The following is a 25,732-nucleotide window of genomic DNA, read 5'->3' as shown; positions in this document are numbered from 1 at the left end:
ACCAGTCGGCCATCTTCCCAGAATCCCCCCGAATATAAATGTCTTAACACAACAATTATGAGAAAGACATGATGGCTATGTTAGCCAGTTGGATGAGAGTTTTCCAAACTGCATATGGAAGCAACACGCTGTATCCTATGATAGAATTAATGTACACAATTATGATCTAATAATAAAAAAATAAATAAAATTAAAAAAAAAAAAACAACAAACAGAAGAATAGGATATATGTTCTATCCAGGAGTGATAGTGAAAACTGGACCCATCTACTATTTTAAAAAAAACAGTTTTTTGAAAAATATGTTTCAAAATAATTGCTGCATTTTAAGTATATTTTTCAGATAGAGGTACTTACCTCCTGATCCACTAGTGAAATGTCTGGCCTCAACCCCTCGCAGTAATGCATGTACCGGAGAGAATTCCCAGGCAAATCTCCTCTGAGTAAAATGACTGCATCGCGAGGCACAGAGGCTATAAGGTTCTTTGCAAATTTATCGATCACAAAGTTGGTCCTTTGGTCACAAATGCTGAATGAAAGGATAAAAAGAATTATTAGAATACCCACACTTTGCTGCAGTTTTAACAGGACAGGGTTTGTCTTCTACACTGTTCCTTTCTCATCATTCAATCAGCATTCAGTTTCCAGAGTTTTCTAAAGGATGAGTGTATTTGAAAAGAGAAAAGTCATCTGATAACAAGAATGCAGCTGAACAAAAACCTACCCTGCTGCTCACCTCTGGAACTTACAATCATTTTCATAAAAAGGTAATCATTTAGTACTCAAGACTAAGTCCTTTTATCCCAATCCAATTTTATTTTTAAAAACCAAGGTTTTCTGATTCCACCTGGAACTTAAAGTAATTTTATGTAAATTCAAAGGAATCTTCAAAAATGCTAAAGGAAATCTGCACATTCTTGACATAAATTTCTATGACAGTTGTATGACTTTCTTGCATGCAGAGGTTCCCACCACCCCCCTGAACCACAGGCCTCCTGTGCTCCTCTCGCCCTTTGGAGACAACGAAATAGCCAGGGAATGAGGCCAATGAGAAGGGAGGGGATGGAAGGGTTTGGTACATTGTTCACCCCTCTCCAGGCATTAGCTGCTATTGCCAACAATGGCAGTACAGCTCTTTTCAAGAATGAAGTGGACTTTCTAACTTCCAAACTACAAAACAAAACGGGCAAGAATTCTGAGAGCTCCCATGAAAAAAGAAAAAGACTACATGAGAATAAAAGAATCAAAAAATGAGACAAGCAACATCCTTCCTTACTAATTTCAGGCACATTCCACTTGATGGAGCTGAGGAACACTGAAGCTGGAACACTGAGCTGCTATCACAAAGCAAACACTTCTAGGAATGTAGTATCATCCCTGCCTTTGTAATCAATACAGCCAACAATTACCATTTCCTACTGCCATTCCGTTTTCCAGAGTGAGGACTCACCTTTTACCACCCAGTAAAGTTGTTATCTATTCTATTCCCCTGGAGCAAATAAAAAGACACAAATAAGATAAAACCACCCAGCCTATGTAAGCATGCCTGGTGTGGAACCCACACTGTCCTATTAAGTCAGGAAGGATAAAAACGGCCTGGGGAGCATGCCGTGGGCTGGGTGGGCCTCCTATAGTGTAGTGGTGGAGCTGTGTCTGCAACATGCAGCCTTCTCACAAGGCTCCTGACGGCTGGGCTCTACTGCAGCATTATGAAGAACGTCGGTTGTTAAAGTTAAATTGAAAGAAGGAATTCAATCTTTCAAAACAAGGCCAATCAAATCTCACCACTGAGATTCTATGGGACCCTCCCCTCCAATTCTGCAACATGTACTTGACACTTGATATTGCTGGAGACAAATATGTTAGACTGAGATTTTCATTATAGTGCTTGTTAAAAAGATTCTGAAAAATACATGTAATTCTAATAATCTATAAAAGACACTTTTAGAACTTAATTTAAAAGTAATATTCCTAACTATAGGGTAAACTGGGTAAAGACCAGGTATTATGCAAAAGATAAAATCTTTGAAGCATGAAGGTGTGAGCCACATGAACAAGTTAGCCTCAAGCCAGTGAAGCATCACCTGTGTTTATAGCTGCTCCCCATCGCAGGCATCCTGACCTGAGCTCTGCCTCCTGTCAGATCAGTGGTGGGGTTAGATTCCTATGGGAGTGTGAGCGCTGGTGTAAACTGCACATGGGAGGGATCTAGGCTGCACCTCCTCACAAGAATCTAACCCCACCCCCACCCCGTGAAAAAACATCTGTGAAACCGGTCCCTGGTGCCAAAAAGGTTGGGGACTGCTGGTCTACACAGACGACCCAAGCCCTTGTTTGCGGTGTCCTGAAAGCACACAGCACCATGCTTAGATTCTAGCACTACTGCATTCAACCAAGCACTGTCACTTTCAGTCTTGCACATCAGTGGAAGTTAAAAGTAAATAAAGTTCTAGAATCTAAACATCCTGGCATCTCTGGCTTGAATGGTACTTTTCATAAAAATGGCCATATGTTACCTGTAATTAGAATATATTTGGTGAGCCACAAACAGGGCTGCTGAGAGCCACTCCAAACACGGCAGTGCACTGCTGTTCAGCACTCGGCCGCTCTCAGACACAAGTGCTGCCAAACCCACGCCAGCCAGGACGGCCACCACAGCATTGCTCTGCATCCAGAACCGTTCCACCTATGAAAGAGGCATGTGAAAAGCACGTCCAGTTGGCTACTGAATGCAACTGAAGAGGTATTTACAGATTTAAAAATATACTGCAGAGCTAAAGGCTGGGGCTGCTGTCATTCAGGTCTTATAAACTGACTCCGCCAGTTCAAGCACAGGCCACTTTATTTCCCAATTTTCAAACATTCCTCTTTCCCAGTTTGACACGTGCATCTCCCTTAGATCCACACCCTCATTCCAATAGTGTGGTCTTGGTCTTCAACTCCAGCAATACATGGGGTGGAGTAGGCAAGGAAACGCTGCAAGGCCCTCCCTTTCTCTTGGAAGTGAGCTGCCCACAGGAAGCACTTGTCCAGTGGTAGATTCTGTCCCTGTGGCACCAGTGATAGACTCTGGAGGGGTAAAAGGACAGAGGCTTCCCCTATGCAGCAGTGTCTGACTGGCGGGTAAGTCTGTCCACTCTGGGAAACATATGAGAAAGCCCCCTTGTCTGCAGATGGAAGCCACGTTCTCCAATCTCAGGGCCATCAGTAATAAAGGCAATTCTCCCAGTCTTACTAGTTGATCTTGCTTCTCAACTGATTTAGCACTCAGGTGATCAACTAGGGTATTATTATTAGGCTTCTTGAACACACACAGACACACACACAGACCAAGCTGGTTTCAGCTGTCAGAAAAGAGCTATCCACGGTTATAGTTTCTGTTATAATGAGAAATATCCTAATCTCAGAGGTGGCTGCTAGGGTAAAAGAGGCACACAGTTGCTCTTTTGCACAGCCCTGGAAATGGTGAGGTGAGAAATAAGGGAATATGTTAGTAAAACACCCCACTTACAACCCATACTGCTTTTGAATATATATTTTTTTCTTTAGAGACAGTCTCATTTTGTCGCCCTTGGTAGAGTGCTGTGGCGTCACAGCTCACAGCAACCTCCAGGTCTTGGGCTTAGGCAATTCTTTTACCTCAGCCTAACGAGTAGCTGGGAATACAGGTGCCCGCCACAACACCTGGCTATTTTTTTGTTGCAGTTTGGCCGGGGCCAGGTTCGAACCCGCCACCCTCGGTATATGGGGCTGGTGCCCTACTCACTGAGCCACAGGCGCTGCCCTGCTTTTGCTATTTTTAAAAGGCTTCCAGGAGAAATACAGTTATACCTACACTTGCAAACACATACACACACACACACACACACACACACACACACGACTAACTGAAATCTACTTCACTTTTGTTTCTCTAGATAACTACCGTGTTACTAAACATTTTGGTTTGGTTTTGTCCAAAAAGAGGCCTTAGCTATATCGGCTCAATAATTTAACTTTTGATTTTAAAAATGTACATATAATTTTAACTATTTCTGAAATAATTTTCTCTTTTATGAGATTTAAGAAGAACAAGTTTATACATTCTTTGCAAACTTTCTGGTCAAAGGATATATCTAAATGAAACTTACCACACCCATGAAAAGTGGGTTCGAAATATCTAAATTTGCCCTCCAAGCAAAGAACAATGAATAAATGCAAAACATTCCAGTAAAAAGCCATATCAATGATGGATTCTGTTTGTTTCTACAAATAAAAAAAATGTCCAAAATTATTCATATACATGAATATCAATGACAAGTTTGTATAGCATTAAAACATAGGAAAAATATTTGGATCTATAAAACTTTCCATTTTAAACTGGGAACAAAGAAAGATCTCAGTCCTTAAAATGTGGGTTAAAACACATAACTGAAATGTAGTAATAAACTAGAAATACATATAGTAGAAAAATTAATTTGGAACTATGCAATAAAGGATATGAAGTTAAAATTCACAGAATACAAACTATTAATCTTATTAAATTTAAAAAGTAATCAAACATGTAAAATCAAAATATTTTTATGCTTGAAGTAATAAAGATTTAAACATGGCAAATCTCAATGTTGGTATAAAAGCAATAGTATGGCATAAATAATAGTAATTACTTTTTTCTATTAAATTAATAATAGTAATTAAAATTACTATTAAAATTAATAGTAATTAATTTTTAGTTAAAAAGTTAAAGTAATTTAGTAATTAAAAATTAAAATTAAAGTAATTAGTAATTAAAATTACTACTATTAAAATTAATAAGGAAAAAATTAAATTTTATTAACAATTAATTTTATTAATTAGTTAAATTATTTAATTGAATTAATTTTTAAAATTATTATAAAATTTAAATTAATTAATTATATTTAATTACTTTACTAATTAAATTTTATTCAATTAAAAATAATAAAGAAAAATTAAATTTTATTAATATATAATTGTATATTATTTATAATTTATAAATATGTATTATATAATTATAATTTGTATTAATTTTTATTAATGATAAAGAAAAAATTAATTTTTTCTATTAAATTAATAGTAATTAAAATTACTACTATTAAAATTAATAATAGTAATTTTTTTCAGAAAAATTAATTTGATAATATCTACATCAAGAGCCTTAAAAATATTCACAATCGTTGACTCAGTTATTTGACATGTAGGCATAAATTTTTTTTTTGTTTTGTTTTTGAGACAAAGTCTCACTTTGTTGTCCCGGGAGAGTGCTGTGGTGTCATGCCTTGCAGCAATCGTAAATTCTTGGGCTCAAGTGATTCTCCAGTCTCAGCCTCCCAAGTAGCTGGGACTACAGGGGCTCGTCACAATGCCCGGCTATTTTTAGAGACCAGGTCTCACTCTTGCTCAGGCAATCCAACTGCCTAAGTCTCCCAGAGTGCTAGGATAAATCTTAAGCAATAATCAGAAAGGTGGACAAAAAGGAATTCATAAGAATGATTTTCCACTAATAATAGTGGAAAAGTGGAAGCAATTAAAGATCCTTAAATAGAAGAACATTTAAATTAATTCTCCTGTTACCTACTACAGGTTAGACTATTACACAGACATTTAAATGATGTTTAAGTATTTTTATGGTATGGGAAGATTGTCACAATATTATGTTTAAATGTTAAGCAAAGAAAACTGTAGATGCATATACAAATATACCCTTACATATAAACACATACATTCAATACACTAGATAGGAAATGAATAAAAAATTAATGGAGGTAAATAGAGCTATATATTTTTAGTCTTTCTTTTACCATCAAAAGAATTTGAATAATTGTTCCTTTTTCAAATCAACAATAATAATGGGTTATGGGCAAAACGACCAAACTTGAAGTCTGGACATCTAGATGTCCAGACTAATATACTGCTCAGTTTTTTGAAATCATTGATTTTTAATAAAAAAAGAAAAGCTAGTAAGAAAGCAATATATATCTTAATATAAGTAGTCAGGAGAGTCATTTATTTAGAGTATAAAATAATACTGGCAACATTCTACCCTAACATATTGAAAATATTAGTTCAGTTCACTGAACTGTAGAAACACAGGAAAACAGCAAGAAAAGAAATGAAATTACTTACTTTCTTGCCAAACATATATTTGCCCAAATTGCAAGGGCTTGGATGTTGAATGAGAGCTCAGTCCTCATATTCATCACTTGAGAACTGTAAAAAACAACCTAACTTATTGTTGGCAGAAAACAAACTAGGTTAATTCTAAATACAATACTTTCTGTAGAATATCTTTATACACTGAATAATTGTAAAGGGGATTTCAAAATCATTTACCACTTTTTTCTTCTTCTATCTATACCATAGAAAGCGGTATAGATATACTTCTAAGATGTTTTCCAATGTTAACATTTGGTTACCAGTTTATACAATTTGGAATAAAATCAGAACAAGTAATTGTTCATTTGTTTGTTTGTTTACTGAGATAGAGTCTCACTCTGTTGCCCTGGCTAGAGTGCTGTGGCATTATTAGAGTTCACAGCAACCTCAAACTTCCAGACTCAAGTGAGTCCTCAGCATCCTGAGTAGCTGGGACTACAGGTACACACCACCACACCCAGCTAAATTTTCGATTTTTTTTAGCAAGATGGAAACTCACTCTTGCTCAGGATGGTCTCACATTCCTGGCCTCAAGTAATCCTCCCATCTCTGCCTCCCAAAGTATTAGAATTATAGATGTGAACCACCCTGCCTGACCTATTTCATATTTTTGATACAGGTATACTGTATAATATCCCTGATTGGTTCGTTAAGAAGTTGGCTGAAATGAATTTTTTTAACTTTCTTCTTTTGGCAATGTAGATATGGCCTCCAGTGATTTAGCAATTGAATACAAAAGTAATTCTAGTAGTTTTCTGCAGATCTAATCATGAAAGAAACAAAGGTCAACAGAGGTGATCTCTAATTATTCCTTTTTTGGGGTTATCTTCCTTAAAAGGCTTCCTTGCTTTCCATTAATATATTATTTGGTTTGAAATGCACATAAACAATCTCAGAGAAAGGTATTCTTTTTTCACTACAATTGAGCTAAATTCCCACATTCACTAAGAAGTCTTTTCAGGGGTTATCTGAGTTCTAAAGTAGCTTTTGCTCTAGCAGTCTCTGATTTTTTAAAAAAGAAACAACTCTATCTACCACTCAAAGAACTTTTTTCTCCCCACTGGCAATTTTACTGGAGAAAATATTATGCCCTAATTATGGAAAGCATACAATGTGTATTTTATTAATGGGGACGCATTTATCATGAGAAGATATCCTTACTCATTTTCAAATATACTTGAAAAATTGATTCCAGCATGAGGCCCATTTCAAACCATTCTTCAAAAGGAATGAAGTCGGTCTCAAAATTAATTCTTCAAGATCTGTTGCTTAAATGTAAACTCCAAAAGATTGTCACTGCCTAAGGTTACATTTAATAATTTCCTTGTACAGGGTTGCAACTTGGAGATGTGCATGGGCAAAGAATTTAATTTGCTTGACTAGAAACGGTAGATGATTAGTTTCCATCATTCTGAAGGATTTTCTCATAAGTTGATTATGAGTTGCCCTTTTCAACACTACTGTCCACCTGAAACAATTAAAGACTAGAAATTCTCACTCCGAGGATTACGCCTCCATTCTACATGGTGATTTGGACTGAACAAACAGTGTGGGTGTGAGTGGTAATCACTTCTGTCAGCCTTTTTTTCTGAGTATACAACCTGCTATTATTTTAATGTAAAGGAAGCCTTTAAGTGTCCCAGTAGTCCCAGACTTGTACATATAACTAATAAAAGTCAGATGTATGGATTACTCTTGAGAGTTCTTTGGAGCTTGTGTGGGATTTGTTAAGGCAAAATCCTTGTTACTGGTATAACAACCTCTGGAAGGTAGGGAGTACAGAGCGTACAGCGCGTCCTTCCACATGGAGTAAAGCAGAATAAAATGAAAGCTCAGAGACATGAAAAAGGCTGACTGTATCTTTAAAAGGAAACTGAGCTTCTTGCTACCTCCCCCCACAAAGAAGGAAAAGGAGCCACAAAAGTCTCATACATGAAAATAGTTACTTAAAATCAATTATGAAAACCACCAAAAGTCTACATAAAAATAATTGAATGCAGGGAAATGTTTTCAAGATATAATGTAAAGTGAAAAGCAGCAGGCTAATAAAACAATATGAACATTATGATACTAGTTTTAAAAACAAAAATATAAAAAATATTGAAAAGATATACACAAAAATGCTAACAGATTAATAATTGTGGTTATCTCTGTACACTGGAATTATAGGCAATTTTAATTTTCTTATTTTACTTACCTTTATTGCTAAATTTTCTCTAAAAATTTGGTATAGGAAAAAAATTTTGGTATAGGAAAAAATGGTGTTTAAAAAGAAAGGAAGGGTAGATGGAAAACAAGGAAGAAATGGAGAGAGGCCTTGAACTGCCTCATATATGTAGTTGAAATATTCTCCCCATAATTTTTTCAAGTAGCCCCAAGACTTAGCAATTAATCATTAGTTAGTAGACCACTTTAGTGTAATCGACATTTATTTTCTTCCAAATTTTTATATTGAGAATATTACACCTAATACAGATAATTTTCAAGTTTTCTTAATCTGAGTAGGCTTTAAAGAAAATATTAACACATCTTTCAAAGAACACTATTGGATAATATAGATGAAAATATGTTTACTTTAAGCTATAAGTCAAAAATAGAGTCATGACAAGGACAGCCTAAAGGAAGCCACAGGTGACATTAAATACATCAAGATCTGAAGAACTAAAGAATAAAATAATAAGAAAATAATTGTTCAAATTCTGCTAAATAAAATGTTACATAATGTCTCTAAAAGAAAGACAACATAAAAACCATAACAAAGACCAAATTATTTATAAAGTAACACTGCACTGGGTAATTTTGCGTTCAATATAAAGTAGAAGACTTGTAGCTTTATAACTGCTCCATGTCTGTGGTCCCCAACCCTCAGGCTTCCACTGCTACTCTCTGTAGCCTGTTAGGAATCCGGCCACACAGCAGGGGGTGAGCAGCAGGCAAGCTAGTGGAGCTTCACCTGTGTTTACAGCTGCTCCCCTTTGGGGGGCATCACCTCCTGAGCTCTGCCTCCTGTCAGAGCAGAGGTGGCATCAGATTGTCACAGGAAGAGGCTCCCTACTTAAACCGCGCATCTGAGGGATCTAGGCTGTGTGCTCCTGAGAATCTGATTGATGTCTGATGATCTGAGGTGGGATATAATGTGCTTGAATAATCCAGAAACTGCCCCTCACCCTGGTCAGTGGAAAACTGTCTTCTATGAAACCCATCTCTGGTGCCAAAAAGGTGAGGGAGCACTGCTGTGCAGTTTCCTAATATTCTTATTCACTGTTGCATTTGTTGCTCACTTTAAGCTTTATCTTATTAAAGGAAATGCTAGAATATCTGGCACTCTGTATCCACTGATTCTGTCTCTGTGGAGTAAACCAATCTTGGATCAAAAATACTCAGAAAGGCTCGGCGCCTATAGCTCAACCGGCTAAGGCGCCAGCCACGTACACCTAAGGTGGCGGGTTCGGATCCCCAGCCCGGACCCGCCAAACAACAATGACGGCTGCAACCAAAAAATAGCCGGGCGTTGTGGCGGGCGCCTGTGGTCCCAGCTACTTGGGAGGCAGAGGCAGGAGACTCGCTTGAGCCCAGGAGTTGGAGGTTGCTGTGAGCTGTAATGCCATGGCACTCTACCCAGGGGGAAAGCTTGAGGCTCTGTCTCAAAAAAAAAAAAAAAAATACTCAGAAAAAAATTGCATCTATATTAAACATACACAGACATTTTTCCTTGTCATTAATACCTAAACAATACAGTTTGACAACTATTTACACAGCATCTATATACTTAATTAGGTATTATAAGTAATAAAGCGATGACAGGAAGAAGGTGTACAGGATAGCTGCAAATATTACCTCATTTTATATCGGGTATTTGAGCACCTTCAGATTAGTGCCTTTGGGAGGTCCTGGAACACATCCCCAATGAATACCAAGGAACAAATGAATATACAAACAATTGTTAACTGTGACTGAAAACTACTTCTCAGACATACTTTACAAACCCTAAAAGTATTTAAAAGAACTAATAGATAATTCATTTAAAAATAGTTTCAAATATTTCATACTCACAGCAATAATTTAGACATACTGGATCCTATTTCAGATTTGGCCTAAACAAAAAAGGGAAAAAATTATTTGCATAAGTATTAAACTGAAGTTTTGTCAGGCTATTGTTATTTTAATGATCTTGATTTAAAAGATACAAGTTTTAAATATATGATGCAGTATCTCTCTTTATTGCTTGGAGCCTATTGAAGTTTCAGTATATGTGCTGCTGAAGCAAGCACGCCTATTAAATTTTTTTAACTTGGACATCCTTTAGGAGGAATCTTAGAAAATAATTGACTAAAAATCCGTTAAACTATTCTAGCATGAATGATTAACACATTAATGAATTAACAGTCCTTTTACATTCTGTTACTGTGGGCACTCGAGTTGTAAAGAAAAATATTTGGAAAAGATGGAAGGAAAAGAACCTCAAGTTTATAAACTTACCTTAAGCAGACCATATGGAGAGAGAGAGAGAATGGTGTTCAGGTTAGTATTTAGTTTTAGAAATGTCTATAAATGCTTCATAAAATTTGAGTTCACTAATGGAAATAGTGGGCTCAAAGAAGCTCAAAAGGCCTCTATACTAAACTCTAAACTCTATACTCTAAGCTCTTTTGGGGCCCTTGGATTAAAGTTCATTGCAACCTATTAGTTTATAATTTCACAATTCTGTGTAATTTACACAAATATCAAGTACAAAATGGCCTCAGACAATATTTTTATGGAATAACCAATGTAAGTAAAGCAGAGTATAAATTTAAAGTGTCAAACCCTCTAAGTCAGAATAATTAATAGTTATCCTTTCATTAATCTATTTTATCACAAAATATCACCTACATGTGAAAGATATATATATGACATATATTTAAAGAATAAAGAGCTTTTATAAAATCTATAGACCCACTATTCATTTAAGAAATAAAATATTCCATGAAGTATTTCACAAAGTCCTCGCAGGCCTCTCTAGTATCCCCCAGGGGTAACTACTATCCTGAATTTGGTGTTAATTCTTCCCCTACTTTTTATAAATATGTATATAGTTTTGCTACTTTTGAATGTATGCGTGAACAATAGATGTTTAGTTTTCACATGGTTTAGAATTCTGTATCAATGGTCTCACACACCATGGACTAAGACTTGCCTTCTTAAGTAGGACACAAAAAGCATAAACATGAAAGAAAAATTCATCTGTTCATCCCTTCATTTTCCAGTTAGCTTTAATGCACCCACATCTAATGTCCTCTCTTAATATGTCTTAGGGAGAGTGAGGCCTTTTGAGTTTCTTTGAGCCCACTATTTCCATTAGTGGACTCAAATTTTATGAAGCATTTATAGACATTTCTAAAACTAAATACTAACCTGAACACCATTCTCTCTCTCTCTCCATATGGTCTGCTTAAGGTAAGTTTATAAACTTGAGGTTCTTTTCCTTCCATCTTTTCCAAATATTTTTCTTTACAACTTGAGTGCCCACAGTAACACTCAGTGCTGAGTCTGCAGGTAGCAGACTCTTTTTTTCTTTTTTTTTTTGAGACAGAGAATCATTATGTCACCCTCAGTAGAGTGTCATGGCATCACAGCTCACAACCACCTTGAACTCTTAGGCTCAAGCAATTCTCTTGCCTCAGCCTCCCAAGTAGCTGGGACTACAGGCGCCCGCCACAATGCCTGGCTGTTTTTTGTTGCAGTTATTATTGTTGTTTTAGTAGGCCCAGATCGGGTTTGAACCCGCCACCCTTGGTGTATGTGGCTGGCTACAAGCACCGAGCCAGTAGGTTCTTTTTAATGCTTGCTATCCTGAATAGCATACGCAAGATATACAACAGTACAATGTTAAGAGATTCCGATTTTTGATAACATGGTAAAGGTCACATTTCAAGGGAAAGAGTCTGTTATATAAATAACTGAAACGAATATTCTATCTATGGTCATTGACGAATACTAATTTTTCTTTTTTTCAATCAAGGCTCCAGCAGAGCACTGCACTTATTTCCTTAAAAAGGGCTTTAAACACAAATTTACCAGGTTGAATGTTCCATATTCTTCCCTGAGAAAATGTGTCAAAAATCCTAGCAATGTTGTCTGGTCTCCCCAGGTCCACCGGGCTCGATTAAGGTAAGATGAGATGGGAAGGTGGACATAGGGCAGCAAACCAGCAGAGAAGCACAGACTCAGCCACAATAGAGCACCCAGAGAGAGTTCCTGCACCAGAGCACATTGGGTTGCAGAACAGTGTTTATTTTAGTTGATTCATTCTGGAACTTCAAGAATACATCAAAGAAAACATCAAATGTGTTTACTCAGAGCTGATCTCTCAATTTATATCAAGTCACCACAGAAAACTACAATAAATGTTCTGATTACTGTGGATTACTAGAAAATTGCATCAGCCCAAACTCCTTTGCATGGCAGGTAAAATCTGAGTGAACCAAAGACTCGTAAGTATCATGTTTATTACATCTCTTATATTTAAAACCATGTCATGACATGCAGCTTTGTACAGCTGAGGTAACCCACTTGGAAGTGATTAAGTGTTGTCTGGCTTATTTTGAATACACCAATTCACTATTCGAATACCACTTCACTTCATCATCATAAAGATGATAACTTTATTAGGATTGTATCTTGACAATATAAGTCTTTCAATGAGGAATTTGGACATTTCATAGACATGCTTGGCACAAATGAAGCTAGGTTTTACATAACCTGTAAGCTCATCCAAATGTTTTTCTCCTCAATTTATTTACAGGATTGAGGAAATTTGTTGTTATATGTAATAATGTTGCCTCATATATCTTATTTGGGAGAATATATTTCTCATCTGTACACTTCTAAAATAGGACAATATTGAAGTTTTATAAACATGAAGTCCAAAAAAGTATGAATTCTGGTATATTGAACTGATTCTAGTACACTTGAACTAACATTCAAATATCAATTGCTTTAGTAACTGGGAAAGGGGTCTCTTATAAATATCATAATTGGAAATTGTTAGCTTTTCCTTTACAGAAAAGAGAAATTCAGATGTGAGGATGAATGTAAGAACCAATGTTGTATTCACAAGAAGTAGAACAAGCAGTTCATTTATATTACCATTTTCAAATAAACATCTTAATTGGAAATGAAGTGTTTTATGATAGTACTGATTTAATTTGAGATTTCTATAGCAGTAATGATATGCATAAAAATGATGGCATGAAAAGAGTGTAGGAAATAACTAATCTAACAATATGATGCCTCTGCTATTCTTCAAAGTAGTTTTAAAGAAAGTAAATGGTTTTTTTTTTTGCAATTTTTACATGTTATAAAGTTGAATTTAGGAAGGTAAGATGCAGTTGCTGCGGAATTTCCCTTTCATGTGAGGAATAAATGGGGAGACAATTGCACAAGAAGCTACTACTGAGAGCTGGGGCTGGTTCTTAGTCTCAGTTGCACATCAGAATCATCTGGGGGAGCTTTATAAAGATACTGATGTCTAGGCCTCCCCCCAGATCAACTGTATCACACCCCTAAATAATCCCACCCTCTTGTACACATATACTTACTCTATGGGATCTGTGTGTGGGTACATATGTGTACACACATGCAAACGTGCAGTTTTTTAGTACTTCTGAAGCCAATTGACTCAGGACTTCCTGCTCTGCCTCAAATCACCTCACAGTGAGGTCTAGCCCTCTTCTCACTTCACTAGTAGACCATATTTTCTAGCCTCTGATAGAAATAAATAATGGGCATGAGGGGTCCACTGAAGAGCTACAGTTCTCAAGACTTCTCCATTCATTGGTAGCTCACCTCAGCATAGGGCAAACAGGCCTTAGTCCAGGCCCCCCAAATTGCCAACTCTGAGTCCTGCATGCTTCATAGAAAGCACAGGACTCTCCTTTCAGTCAAACGTGAAATAAGTGCTCTTCAGGTCCTTTCCAACAGTGCACCTCACTGATGTTTGTTCAGGTCAGAAGCCTGGCTAAGGTGATGGCTATCAGAGTGAGACATGCTGTCCATCTGTCCCCACCTTTGAGCCCACTGATGCACAAGAAAATACTTAGGCCTCTTCACTGTCATATTCCACAGGAAAGTTTCACTGATTGCATTTCATGCTGCCATTTTTAAGTCAAGGGTTTATAAAGTACCCTGTAAAGAACCTTCTGTATGCTCCATAAACCACTCTAAACAACTCAGCCTGTTCACCGTCTCTTACAGAAGGACTTACATGAATGCAATTCCAAGGAAAAGTTGCTCTTTCCTGTCAACTACTATGTTTCCTTTTTTATTTTTTAATCATATAATAAAAATTTTATAATCTCCATATTACCCTTTTTGCTTTGCTGTTAAGAAGCTCAGAACCAAAATGTGTACAAGTATAGTAAATATAGTTATCTAAAGCTTTGTTATAATTATAACCCTATTTCTATATGATAATTTTATTTGCTTTATGTATTTTTCATTACAATTCTGCTTATAGCTGGATATAATTCCCAAATGATAAAATGACAAATAAAGCTGAGTTTGTTCACAAACAAATAATAAATAAAGTAAAATCAATCCAGCATGAGCTTTGTATATAGACTGCTTTAACCTCTGGGTACCTGTATCTCCCAATGCCTAATAAAGTAATTTTCCTATGTTGCTTTTTATTGCCATTCTAATTTACAATCACTTTTCCTTTCAGGGAAAGAAGAAATTAAAATAAGTCATTTTTGATTCTAAGGAGATATGTTCTGAGAAATTAGGAGTGCTGTTTCTCAGAGATTTTATCATCTAGTTCCTTACAGCAGGGTTGTTGTCTGTTTTGTTGCGCAGAATTCTCCAGCACCTAGAGCAGGCATACAGCACAGAGCAAGGACTCAAAAAGGGTGAGACAAATAGAAGTGTTATCAGTGTAGTACTCTGCCTCTTAGAATGGATAATAAAACAATTAAGGAAAGTTGATATTGTGGCAGTAAGTCCTTCCAGCCTATTTGCAGGAAGGTGCTGTTCAGAATCACGAAATTACAAACAGGCCAGATGTCTCTGCAATCAATATTGCATAACTTTTGTAAATCCTGTTTTGTTCAGTCAATACTGGTAGGGCCTAGGTTATTTATGCTTTATGAAACCCAAAAAAATTAAAGCACCATGTTTTCAGATGATGCAAATGTTATATAACGTTTAAGTAAAATGTTATGAATTTTAATTTTTATAAATTTCACAAACCTACCTTCTCTTTTATAAGTCGAAAGAGAATCCAAGGTATTAAGCACAAAATGTAGAGCATGATTGTGTGCTGATTACACAGACTAAGGCCACAGCAGAAAGCACCGCTTTTAGCTATCTGAAAATAAATAAAAGAAAAAAAATCTAAGTTAAAAATTCACCAAGACTCTAAGTAAGCACAAAGACAAAAGTCCATTTTTTATATTAAAACCAGGCATAGCTTGGTTTTATCATAGCTTAAGCTTTTTTATCATAGCTTAAAATCAACCTCTTTAAATACAAGTAATTATACTTTTAACAGTCATTAGTATTTATTACCATTATTTTTGTTAGTATTTTCATTAACATTAACTATTTATTAATATTTAATAATTATATAAATAATATGGATTTCCATTCTCATTAAATAACGACTTACAGAAAGTCCTATAGAATGACCAGATAAGCTCTAACAATAATAGAGGATTGAATGATTGTTATTCAAATAAAATCTGTAACTGAAGTTTAGTAATTGCTTTAGTTTTTCTCCTGTCAAGTAAATGAAATACAGCATCTTTTATTTAGAAATCTGGTTTCAGGGTGGTGTTTTTGATTTAGTTAAACGTATGTTAGTTTCCTAATTGACAAAGATTCTTTGACTAAACTCTAGTCAGGCTCCTCCGAACCTTCTTCTCACCGAGGCCCTGACTTTCAGGCTTCTGTGTTTATCTCTGCACGGTCCAGTTGAAGTGAGAACCCTACTGAGTCAGCTCAGCCAGAACCCACGGCCCTGCCCCGCCCCCCCACCTACCCCCCCCCACCCCCCGCAGCAACACACTTGCTGTGTGATCAGGATGCTTGTCCCATATGACTCCCTAGGTGACATCTGGTCTCCCTGCTCTGCCTCCACCAAGGACTCCCCTTTACCCCTGATGCTTCCTCTCAGTAATTTCCCAGCTACTGACCCGGATCCTTGGCTATAAATTCCTACTTTCCCTTGTTTACATGTGGAGTTGACTCTGACCTCTACTCCAGCACAAAATCCTACCGCAGTGGTCCCTATACCGCAACCTGAATAAAGCCTGCCTTGCCATCCTTTAACAAGCATATTAAAAACTTTTTCTTTAACATAAATTGTTAAGCAAAAAAATAAACTCTAATAACATCACAGATCTATTTATGGGAATCACAGATAAACCGCAATGTTCTTTTGTTTCTATGAGCAACACAAGGCTGCCTACACTAAGATGTTTTAGCTTCTTCAACTGTATGGACTATAAGCTCTCAGAAGAGGTTTTTCACATTTCAAATTATTCTGACAATAGTGCTTGCCTTAAAATTCACCGTAATCTCTTCTGAACTACTTCATTTCTGAGCTACATTTGATCCTCCTCTTTTAGTAAAAAGAAAAAATTACAAATCTGACTTTTTTTGGCTATTAGAGAATGAGTTAGCATATCCTAATTTCAGGGTCAGTCTGGAGTTTGGCGCCTTACGACAGCACACACAACAATTGTTATCTTTCTATAGGACATGAAGGAATTTCATAATCTCCTTATTCCCCAAAAAACTTCTGAACTCTGAGGGCAAAAGGAAGTCCCATTTTTTATAAGGGATAGCAAGGTTCCATCCAGATTAAAAAAACTGAGAACATTTTCTTTCTCAAGATGCCTAGGTTACCTTGAAAGTAATCAGCATAGACAAACTGTATTTAAACTGAAGTTAAAAAGAAATAGAGCATCTGTCTAAAAATTTAAACAAACAATGATTTCACTTTGATCAAAATAGGTTACCTTTGATCTCTCCTTTGTAGTTGCCGCCTCCTCAAAATGTACAGTAAGAGCCATAAGCAGCCCCACAAACAGATTGTTTAAGCTGAAAACCTCCGCTGTGATGGACCACTGCCATGTTAGACGGGAAAACGAAAACACCCCCGCAGCAAGGATTCCTCCAGCATATGAGCCAGAAAGCCTGCAAACACAGATAACATGAAATCTTCTTTTCCAACGAAAAGAACTAACTTTATTTTCTTTTTTATAAACTGTACCAGCAGAAATTATGACAGCTGCCCAGCACTGCCCCAACATATTATGTAACTAGTACATTACTTCATGTAATGATTTCTTTCAATAGATTTTAATTAAGTTCATATGCTAACCTATGAACAAAGAAATAAACAGACATATGGATAGAATAAAGGTTAGTCTTCAGAATGTAACTGCTGGGACTCAAGCCAATTCAGAAAACCTAAAGAGACGACAGCTAGAGAGATAACAAACCTGTATCATTCTTTTGCTCTATCTACAAAGAAGGATGGTCTGATTAAGACCTAAATATACTGACTTGTAACAGTTAAATGGCAACATATTAACATTTATTCAGGAAAACTCATTTCCACTTTAGGTGGAATATGAGGATCTAGGTACCATCTACCTTTATGTTATGTGTCATCTGGCAAAGAATGTCTTGGTCACAATACTTTGTGATTTTAAGTTCTTTTATAGCAAAGTTCTTAGTTTGTAATGGTTCTGTTCTTTAAACAATGCTGAAGTTAAAAAATAGTAGTTTTCTAAAAGATGGAGATGGGAATGTGAACTTCAAAAACACTAAAAGAATCAAATGCCACACTTAGAAACAAATTTCTCACCCCCGAATGTCAACAAGAATCATATATTTTAAATCAGTCAGGAATCTGAATATTATTTCGAGATCTAATGTGAGATCAGTAACATGGTTGAGCACACGAGATCGTGTCAGGTCAAAACAACTTTCTATTCCACTATAAACCTAAAAGTATGAAAATTAAAGCTATCACCAAATACCTATTTATAACAGAAATTATTAGAAATATTTTTTCTGGAATGTCTATTAACAATTTCTGTTTTTTTTCTTATAAAAATCATCAATTTCCTATTTCTTTCAGAGTTTTCCATTCTTCCACTGATCCAGATTTAAAACACTAATGTCGTTTTCTCCTTCCAAATTCCTTCCCTATCTATTCATTCTTTTGATTTGTGTTCCTACTGCCTTAGACCCAATTATTTTAATAGTTATCTAACTAGTCTTCTGTTTTGCAGGCTATTCTACAAAATAACATCATATCAAATTACCTAAAATTTACTCTTTATGATTACACCTCAAACTGAAGGACTCTTCATTGCCTATGGGATAAAGTCTCAATCAGCCAGCCTGGAGGACAGGCTTCCAATAAAATGGACCCCACCCATCCATTAATCACCAGCATTATTATCTCTCCAACAATTAGGCTCCTCAAATCCCTCCAACATGTGTCTCTTTCCAGCATGTCCCCTTTCCTCCTTCCACGCACATGAATTGAGTACCCTCTCTGCTCCTTTCTACTTACTCAAATTGTACTTCTTTCTCAAATTTCTCTTCAATTCCCAGGTTTCTAGCCCATCTCTACACATCTACAGCATTTATTTGTACTAATTATTTTGACATTGCTTTTGAAAAGTGAGCTGGAGTTCAACTTCATTTATATTAGAAACATCTAGCCCTAAGCACAAAAAGGAAACACAGTGAATGAGAGAACAATTAAAGTACACATATTTCTAATGTTTTTAAGGAAAGGCTATGTTTTATCTGTTAATATTATCTTGGAAAGTCAGTATAAGATATAAGATTCCTTCTACTTAAAACACAAATTAGTATCTTTGGAGAAACGGCTGATTCCAGGGCTGGAGTAGCTCAAGCACAAAATTAGTCTGAAACATCTTGTCCCAGAAGGTAAAGAAAAACTCAAAGGATGCTGGGGACATGACAGAAGGACACGGGAACCAGCTAAGAGGGGCACCCAATGGCCAAGATGGAGACAACTTGAGTATCAAAATAATCATAGTAAGAATCCATGAATCCACAGTGACATGAACAGAGGAGAAGGAACACATTTGCCGTTCCATAGGAAGTTAACTAATAACTGCAGAAGAAATGGTGCAAATAGGAATCACCTCTGGGCAACTATCTTAATAATCAATGAAGACCAAAACTAGCAGGCAAAAGTTTTATAGTAACAGAATATGTACATAGTCTCAATGTAGCTCCCTATAAATAAATCACAAAGGGAAAAATGGCAACTTTACAGTGGCCAGAACAAGTAGACAAAATCTTGGCCATGTGACCAAAGATGACAGCACCAGGAAGGTGACAACCAATCAACATCACACGCTTCCTGAGCTGTTCTAGTGAAAAGACACTGCATACTCAACACAAATATGAAACCAACATATAAACAACTACAGTCCACACCAAAGAAAACACAAGGATATTCAAGTGAGGGGGACGGGAGAGGAGGCAGAGCGGGAAAGGGCAGGAAGCAGGGCGACTGCAAATTCTCACCTAACCTGCACATTGTGAGGGTGTTCAGCAGGAGGAAGGGCTCAACTACAACTTGAACTTTACCTTAGAAATGAAACAATGTAACCTAAACATTGATAAAACATTTTAATATGGAAATAAAAAAATATTATGGTGTTCCTACCAGAAATAGTACCTGAAACTAAGCAAAAGAAAGTCCCACTATAAATGAATCCTCAGGAAGAAAACTCAAGATTTATTAATCTACAGTGATTTTTAACACAGGTTGTTATACTCAAAAACTCTGTAAAGTTTTTGAACTATTGACATTAATCTTTGGTATCATGAACTATGTTAACTGTCTTTTCAAATATTTCATAAGGTTTTAAAAATTGAAGAGTAATGCCAAATTACTGACTTCAGAGATAAAATGTATCCACTTTAGATTATTAAACATGGGTACGTTTACATTTTAATCCCACATCAGCAAGGTCTATAATCTGAATTTCTTCTCCCCATCTTCCCGGCAAGGTCAGGAAGGTTTTGCAATGAGTAATCCATATACTTTTTTTTACCTGATTTTCCTTGGTATCAGAGGAATAGTTTATAAGACTGCTGAGTGAAGTTACAGAAGCACAGGTAACTATCATACAAATTAATGGAACTCAAATCTACCATCTTAGACGTTTTAGCATCAAATGAACTTGCTCAGAAATCAGAGTAAATCTATAGCAATTTACACTATAGTCCTAATGTAAATTGCATACCACAGAATAGGGGAGTTTTTAATTTGTTTGTTTCCCAGCAGCAGCGTATGAGGATCTGATGTCTCCTAGTGAGCACCCGTCATCTGGCTTTTTAATTCTAGCCATCCTAGTGGGTATGAACTGGCATCTCATTAAGATTTTCATTTGCATTTTTCTGATGGCTAATGACGCTGAGCACCGTCTTCTCTCATACGAGCCATTTGTACAGATTCCTTAGAGAAACATTTTAGATCCTTTGCCCATTTCTTAAATTGGATTATGTCATTATTGAATAGCAGAGTTTCCCCCAACTTCCTTTAATGTTTCTTTCTGCCAAACACAGCCAGAGTCAACTGCTTGCAACCAAGAACCCTGACTCAAACAGTTTCCTCTCTTTTGTATAATTTCTATTACGTTTTCAAGGGAAAATGTGTAAGGAAATTCTGAAAATAAATGCTGATTGTTAACCTGTGGAAAGCAGAAGAGAGGGAATGTGCCTCTAGGAGGAGAAAGTTATGTGTGCACCTTACATGGGACATGTTGAGTCTGAAGCAGTTTGGAGGCCTCGTCACTTTATTATTCATGTTTTTCATAAAAGAACCCACATAACCTTAGCCCAGATAAATTTCTTCTATTTCAACAGTGTTTTCTAAGTCAAACTCTAAAACCTCCTAAAAATGCACACATTTCAATACATTGCTTTTAAGTTTGCTTTATACTAAGATTCAGAATCAGTCAACAATCACCAGCCATGTAATATACACAAACAAGTAGATTAGGAAAAGTTGAGAGGTTGGGCACAGTGGCTCACACCTGTGATCCAGCACTCTGGGAGGCCAAGGCAGGAGGATCACTTGAACCTAGAAGTTTGAGGTTGGCTGATGCCACAGCACTCCAGCCTGGGCAACAGAGTAAGACTCTGTCCCCCCCCCCAAAAAAAAAGTTGAGACAATTTGAAACATTTGTTATGGAAACACTCTGCACACTCTGAAGGGACACTTTCAGGCTTTGTGGGTAGCAGTAACTGTTTAGCTCAGGAGACTCCAGAGGCTGGGAGAGGCTCTGCTAGGTGGGAGGGACACAAGGAGATGAGGACAGAAGAACAAGAGAGAAAGAGAATTAAAGTGATGGACCATGAGGCCTGCCAGCAGGGTGCCGATGAGGAGGTAAGGGGATGAGCAAAAGGCTGTAGGTCTCAATTACTCCGAGGACAGTGTGAGGAGAGGAGATGAGTGAAATGAAAGCTGAAGTCCGCCAGGGAGTGCACAGGAGGCTGGGAAAGGGAACATCAAATTGTGAGAGGCTGGAACAGACCAATTAAATAAGACCGGACACTACTATTAAAAGAAGTCTGTGACAGAAAAAGGTTTAATAAAGTGGTCAAAAGACTTTCATTAAACCTAAGGATTTGTCCTAAAAGCCAAGCAGTGGTTGGTGCACCCCGTATCAATGAGTCTGCAGGCTGAGTGCAGTGCAGCAATGCAGTTGTGAGGCCCAGGACTGCAACCGCACACCCACGCTAACACCGAGCTCAGTCTGTGGTGTGTGCGGACACCTCACAAGATTATGTCAGCAGTAGTAAGGATGACGGTTTTCTGAAGACTCTGAGGGCTTCGACTCTTTCTCAGATTTCTGCAGGAAAGCAGTGTCAGGACGTTGCTCAAGCCGTGCTTCCTGTACACTATCTAACCATACTTTGTTTCACCCTCATGAGGCAGGATAAGTGACCATGAAGTGAGCTGACACCAAGGATGAGCTCATGAAGGCAAGTTTCCAGGTTGGGAGCCGCGCAGTGTCGGCCTCACGCCCACACCTGCAACCTTCAGCCCCTGGTCCCTTGCACGCTGCCCATCCTGCTCTCACGGAGGTTCCAGTGACAGCGTGCCCTCCGGACCTGCCGTGTTGGCCTATGGGTTGCCACCCGAGTCTGCATCCCCCCCTGGTTTCCTCATACATCTTCCTGCTGAGTTTTCTCTACTCGTCTCCCTTTTTTCCATTAACTGCTTTAAGCTAGTTATTCCCCAAGGTTTTACTGTCTTCACTCTCAGGCAGTTGCTCTTCTCACTCCGCATACTCTGTCTCTGTGGCTCTACCCATCATCTTAAGTTCAACTTCCAACTACAAACTGAAAAAAATAAATCTGTCCCAGCACTGCCTCCTCCCTTACTTACAGACTTACGTATCTCCAATTGAGTGGGACACCAATGCTGCTCCAAATCTGAGTGTCCCTAGAACCTTAATGTCAACATATGCAAAACTAATTCCTCATCTTCTTCCCTAAAAATAACTCATGCTACCCATGCTACTCATGCTAATCCCTACCTCAGTGATTTTCCCTGTCTACCTGGTTATCTAAGAGACCTGGAAGTCATCATCAAAGCTTCCTCTCCTTTTTACTTTCTGTCCAACATAGCACATCTTGCCAATGTTATTTCATAATTTTTTTTTTTGAGACAGAATCTCACTTTGCCACTCTCAGTAGAGTGCCGTGGCATCACAGCTCATAGCAACCTCAAACTCTTGGGCTCAAATGATCCTCTTGACTCAGCCTCCCGAGTAGCTGGGACCACAGGTGCCCACCACAATGCCCAGCTACTTTTTGGAGATGGGGTCTCACTCTCGTTCAGGGTGGTCTTGAACTGAAGCAAGCCACCCACTTCAGCCTCCCCGAGTATTAGGATCACAGGCATAAGCCACCGCACCCAGCCTTCGTGATTATTTTTTATCCTCTTCTTTCCATCTATACCACTGCCCTCAGGCTTAAACCAATTCAACAGCATCATAAGCTGTCTGCTTTCCATCCTGTGACCCCCATAGCCACCACAATGAGGGACCCAAAACACACCTCATCTCCCTTTCTGCATCCGAACCTTCAGTGGCTCCCCTTTCATCATAAACCATAATATAAGCTGTGCATCATAACAAACAAGACCCTTCATAATCTTTTCTCAGCTCACCTGTAGCTTCATTTCTTAACATAATTCATCATAAACTTCATTTCATAAACACAAAATGACTCATAACTCCTATACTTACAAGCTGTTTCTTCATCTCTGAGTTTCTTTGCAAATGAGGTTCTCTAAACAGATTGCATATTATCTGAAATGCTTGGAACCAGAATTTTTTGTTTGTTTGTTTTGTTTTTTGTTGTTGTTGCCGTTTTTGACAGGGCTCGGGTTTGAACCCGCCACCTCTGGTATACGGGTCCGGCACCCTACTTCTTGAGCCACAAGTGCTGCCCCTGGAATTGTTTTTAATCTGGATTTTTTTTTTTCAGATTTTGGAATATTTGCAGAATACATGTCAGTTCAGCATCCCAAAACCAAGAATCTGAAACCCAATATGCTTCAGTGAGCATTTTCTTTGTGTGTCACGTCAGCACTCAGGAAGTCTTGACTTTTGGAGCATTTTGGATGCCGCATTTTTGGAATAGGAATTCTCACCCTATACCTGTAACAGTGTTTTGCCTTCACATGGCTAACTCCCACTTATTGTTTACAACCTACTATAGGCATCACCTGTCCAAGTTTTTCCTGAAGAACTATTGCTAAGACTAAGGTAGCTGCCCCTTTGCTAGGTTCTTATTGAATTAAATGTATTGAATGTGTATTCAATAGATTTTTCTATATTTCTTTAAAACAAAAGACCCCAAGGAATATGAATTTTTAACTATAACCTAATCAAAATATAAATAAGATAGATCACAACTATAGCCCAGGATGAAGGAGAGAAATGGAGTGGGAAGGGAGGGCGGGGGGAGGGTAAACGGTGGGACCACTCCTATGGAGCATATTGCAAGGGTACGAGTCGAATCTATCAAGTATAGAACATAAATGTCTTAACACAATAATGAAGTAAATGAGGTGAAAGCTTTATTAATTAGTTTGGTGTAAGTACTCCAAATTATATAAAACAATCAACACGTTGTATCCCACATATGCATATGTATTCCTGATCTATGTATATATGACTCAATAACACAAAAAAAATATATAAATAAGGAAAACAGATTTCAAGAACTTAAAATCCTCTATATAATGCATTACAAAGCCATACTGATGTATTTTTAAAATTAAAAGCTTATCTCACTTTATATTTGTGTATATGTCCTAGACAAGCTATTTGAGTTTTTAAAAATTGGAAGTTTTCCCATACGTATATTATTTCAGACAAACTTTATCTTTAGTTTTTAATGCTCTAAAAACAAGGATTCTTTTTAAATTGCCACAACCTAAGTCCACCTATTTTTAAGTCATGCTATATAAAATTCTTATGCCATTATTTAGAAAGAAATTTTTTTTTAACTGCAAAAAGTTAAGACAAAAGATACTTTGGTGTTGGAGTGAATTTTGTTTCTTTTCAAAACCATGTCCTTTACTGTTATAGAAATGGGTGTGCTGGTAACAAATTAAGGTAAAAATTAAAGGATTCATTTTGAATTTGTTACATTGATTTGTTTCTTTAATAAAATGATGTGTATATGGGTATATCTTTCATAAACCAAGGAATAATCATTTCAGCATTTTAAATGTTTAAACATTCTTTTAGTAAGAGTATAGAAATAAAAATTTACTTAAAAGCACTTTTGATTTTCATATTAAGTGATTTATTCCTCGTCTATAAAATAAATATTTCAAAGAGTATATAGAAGGTTCTTAGTTATTCATATTGCCTTTTTACACACTGGGATGTTAAGAAAGTTCCTAATTTTCTCAAATTTTTGTTTAGTTTTAAAAAAACACTTGAAAGTTTCTATCCTATGTTTTGAGCAAACATCAGTGAATGCTCTGTATCAACAGGACAAACAACTTCAAACATGCGGAGGCTTTCCTAGGTGATGCTGCAAAAATCATAACGATCATAGTGATGAATATATATCTAAGGCAAATCTAGTCTTAAACTTGTTAAACAAGAGAGGTAATAAGCACTTTTATCACTGGTTTATTATCAGTTTAAAAGAAAGATACTTTCCTATGAGTCTACAGAATCCCTAGAGCCTCCAATTAATCCACTGCCTCTCCCAACCCCCTTTTTTTTTTGAGACAGAGTCTGGCTCTGTTGCCCAGGCTAGAAAGCTAGAGTGCTGTGGCCTCAGCGTAGCTCACAGCAACCTTGAACACCTGGACTCAAGTGGGCCTCAGCCCACCAAGAAGCTGGGACTGCCAGGGCCCACTACAATGCCTCACTGGCTGATTTTTCTATTTTTTTTTTTTTTTTTTTTTGAGACAGAGTCTCAAGCTGTCCCCTGGGTAGAGTGCTGTAGCAACATAGCTCACAGCAACCTTCAACTCAGGCTCAAGCGATTCTCTTGCCT

The 25,732-nt window shown here is 37.1% G+C and overlaps 1 protein-coding gene across 4 annotated transcripts in view; it reads right to left on the bottom strand.

The window, feature by feature from the left end:
* TMEM260 (transmembrane protein 260) overlaps positions 1–25,732 on the bottom strand; it is a 75,647-nt gene that overhangs the window by 33,904 nt on the left and 16,011 nt on the right. For 2 of the 4 annotated variants that reach the window (XM_003794401.3, XM_023515866.1), the window contains exons 4-11: positions 17,152–17,329; positions 15,384–15,497; positions 12,209–12,388; positions 10,205–10,245; positions 6,122–6,205; positions 4,129–4,243; positions 2,515–2,684; positions 356–527 (exon numbers count right to left, since the gene is read on the bottom strand). In XM_003794401.3, the coding sequence (XP_003794449.1) occupies positions 356–527; positions 2,515–2,684; positions 4,129–4,243; positions 6,122–6,205; positions 10,205–10,245; positions 12,209–12,388; positions 15,384–15,497; positions 17,152–17,329 (1,054 nt within the window). The remainder of the gene's footprint in view (positions 1–355; positions 528–2,514; positions 2,685–4,128; positions 4,244–6,121; positions 6,206–10,204; positions 10,246–12,208; positions 12,389–15,383; positions 15,498–17,151; positions 17,330–25,732) is intronic. The other 2 variants (XM_023515867.1, XM_023515868.1) reach the window with 2 other exon arrangements.

The sequence above is a fragment of the Otolemur garnettii genome, unplaced genomic scaffold (genome assembly GCF_000181295.1).
Source record: "Otolemur garnettii isolate 467f Iridium unplaced genomic scaffold, OtoGar3 scaffold00081, whole genome shotgun sequence".
Taxonomy (NCBI): Eukaryota; Metazoa; Chordata; class Mammalia; order Primates; family Galagidae; genus Otolemur; species Otolemur garnettii.
Note: the sequence above shows the minus strand (reverse complement) of the source record. Positions and strands in the feature narration are given on the sequence as shown.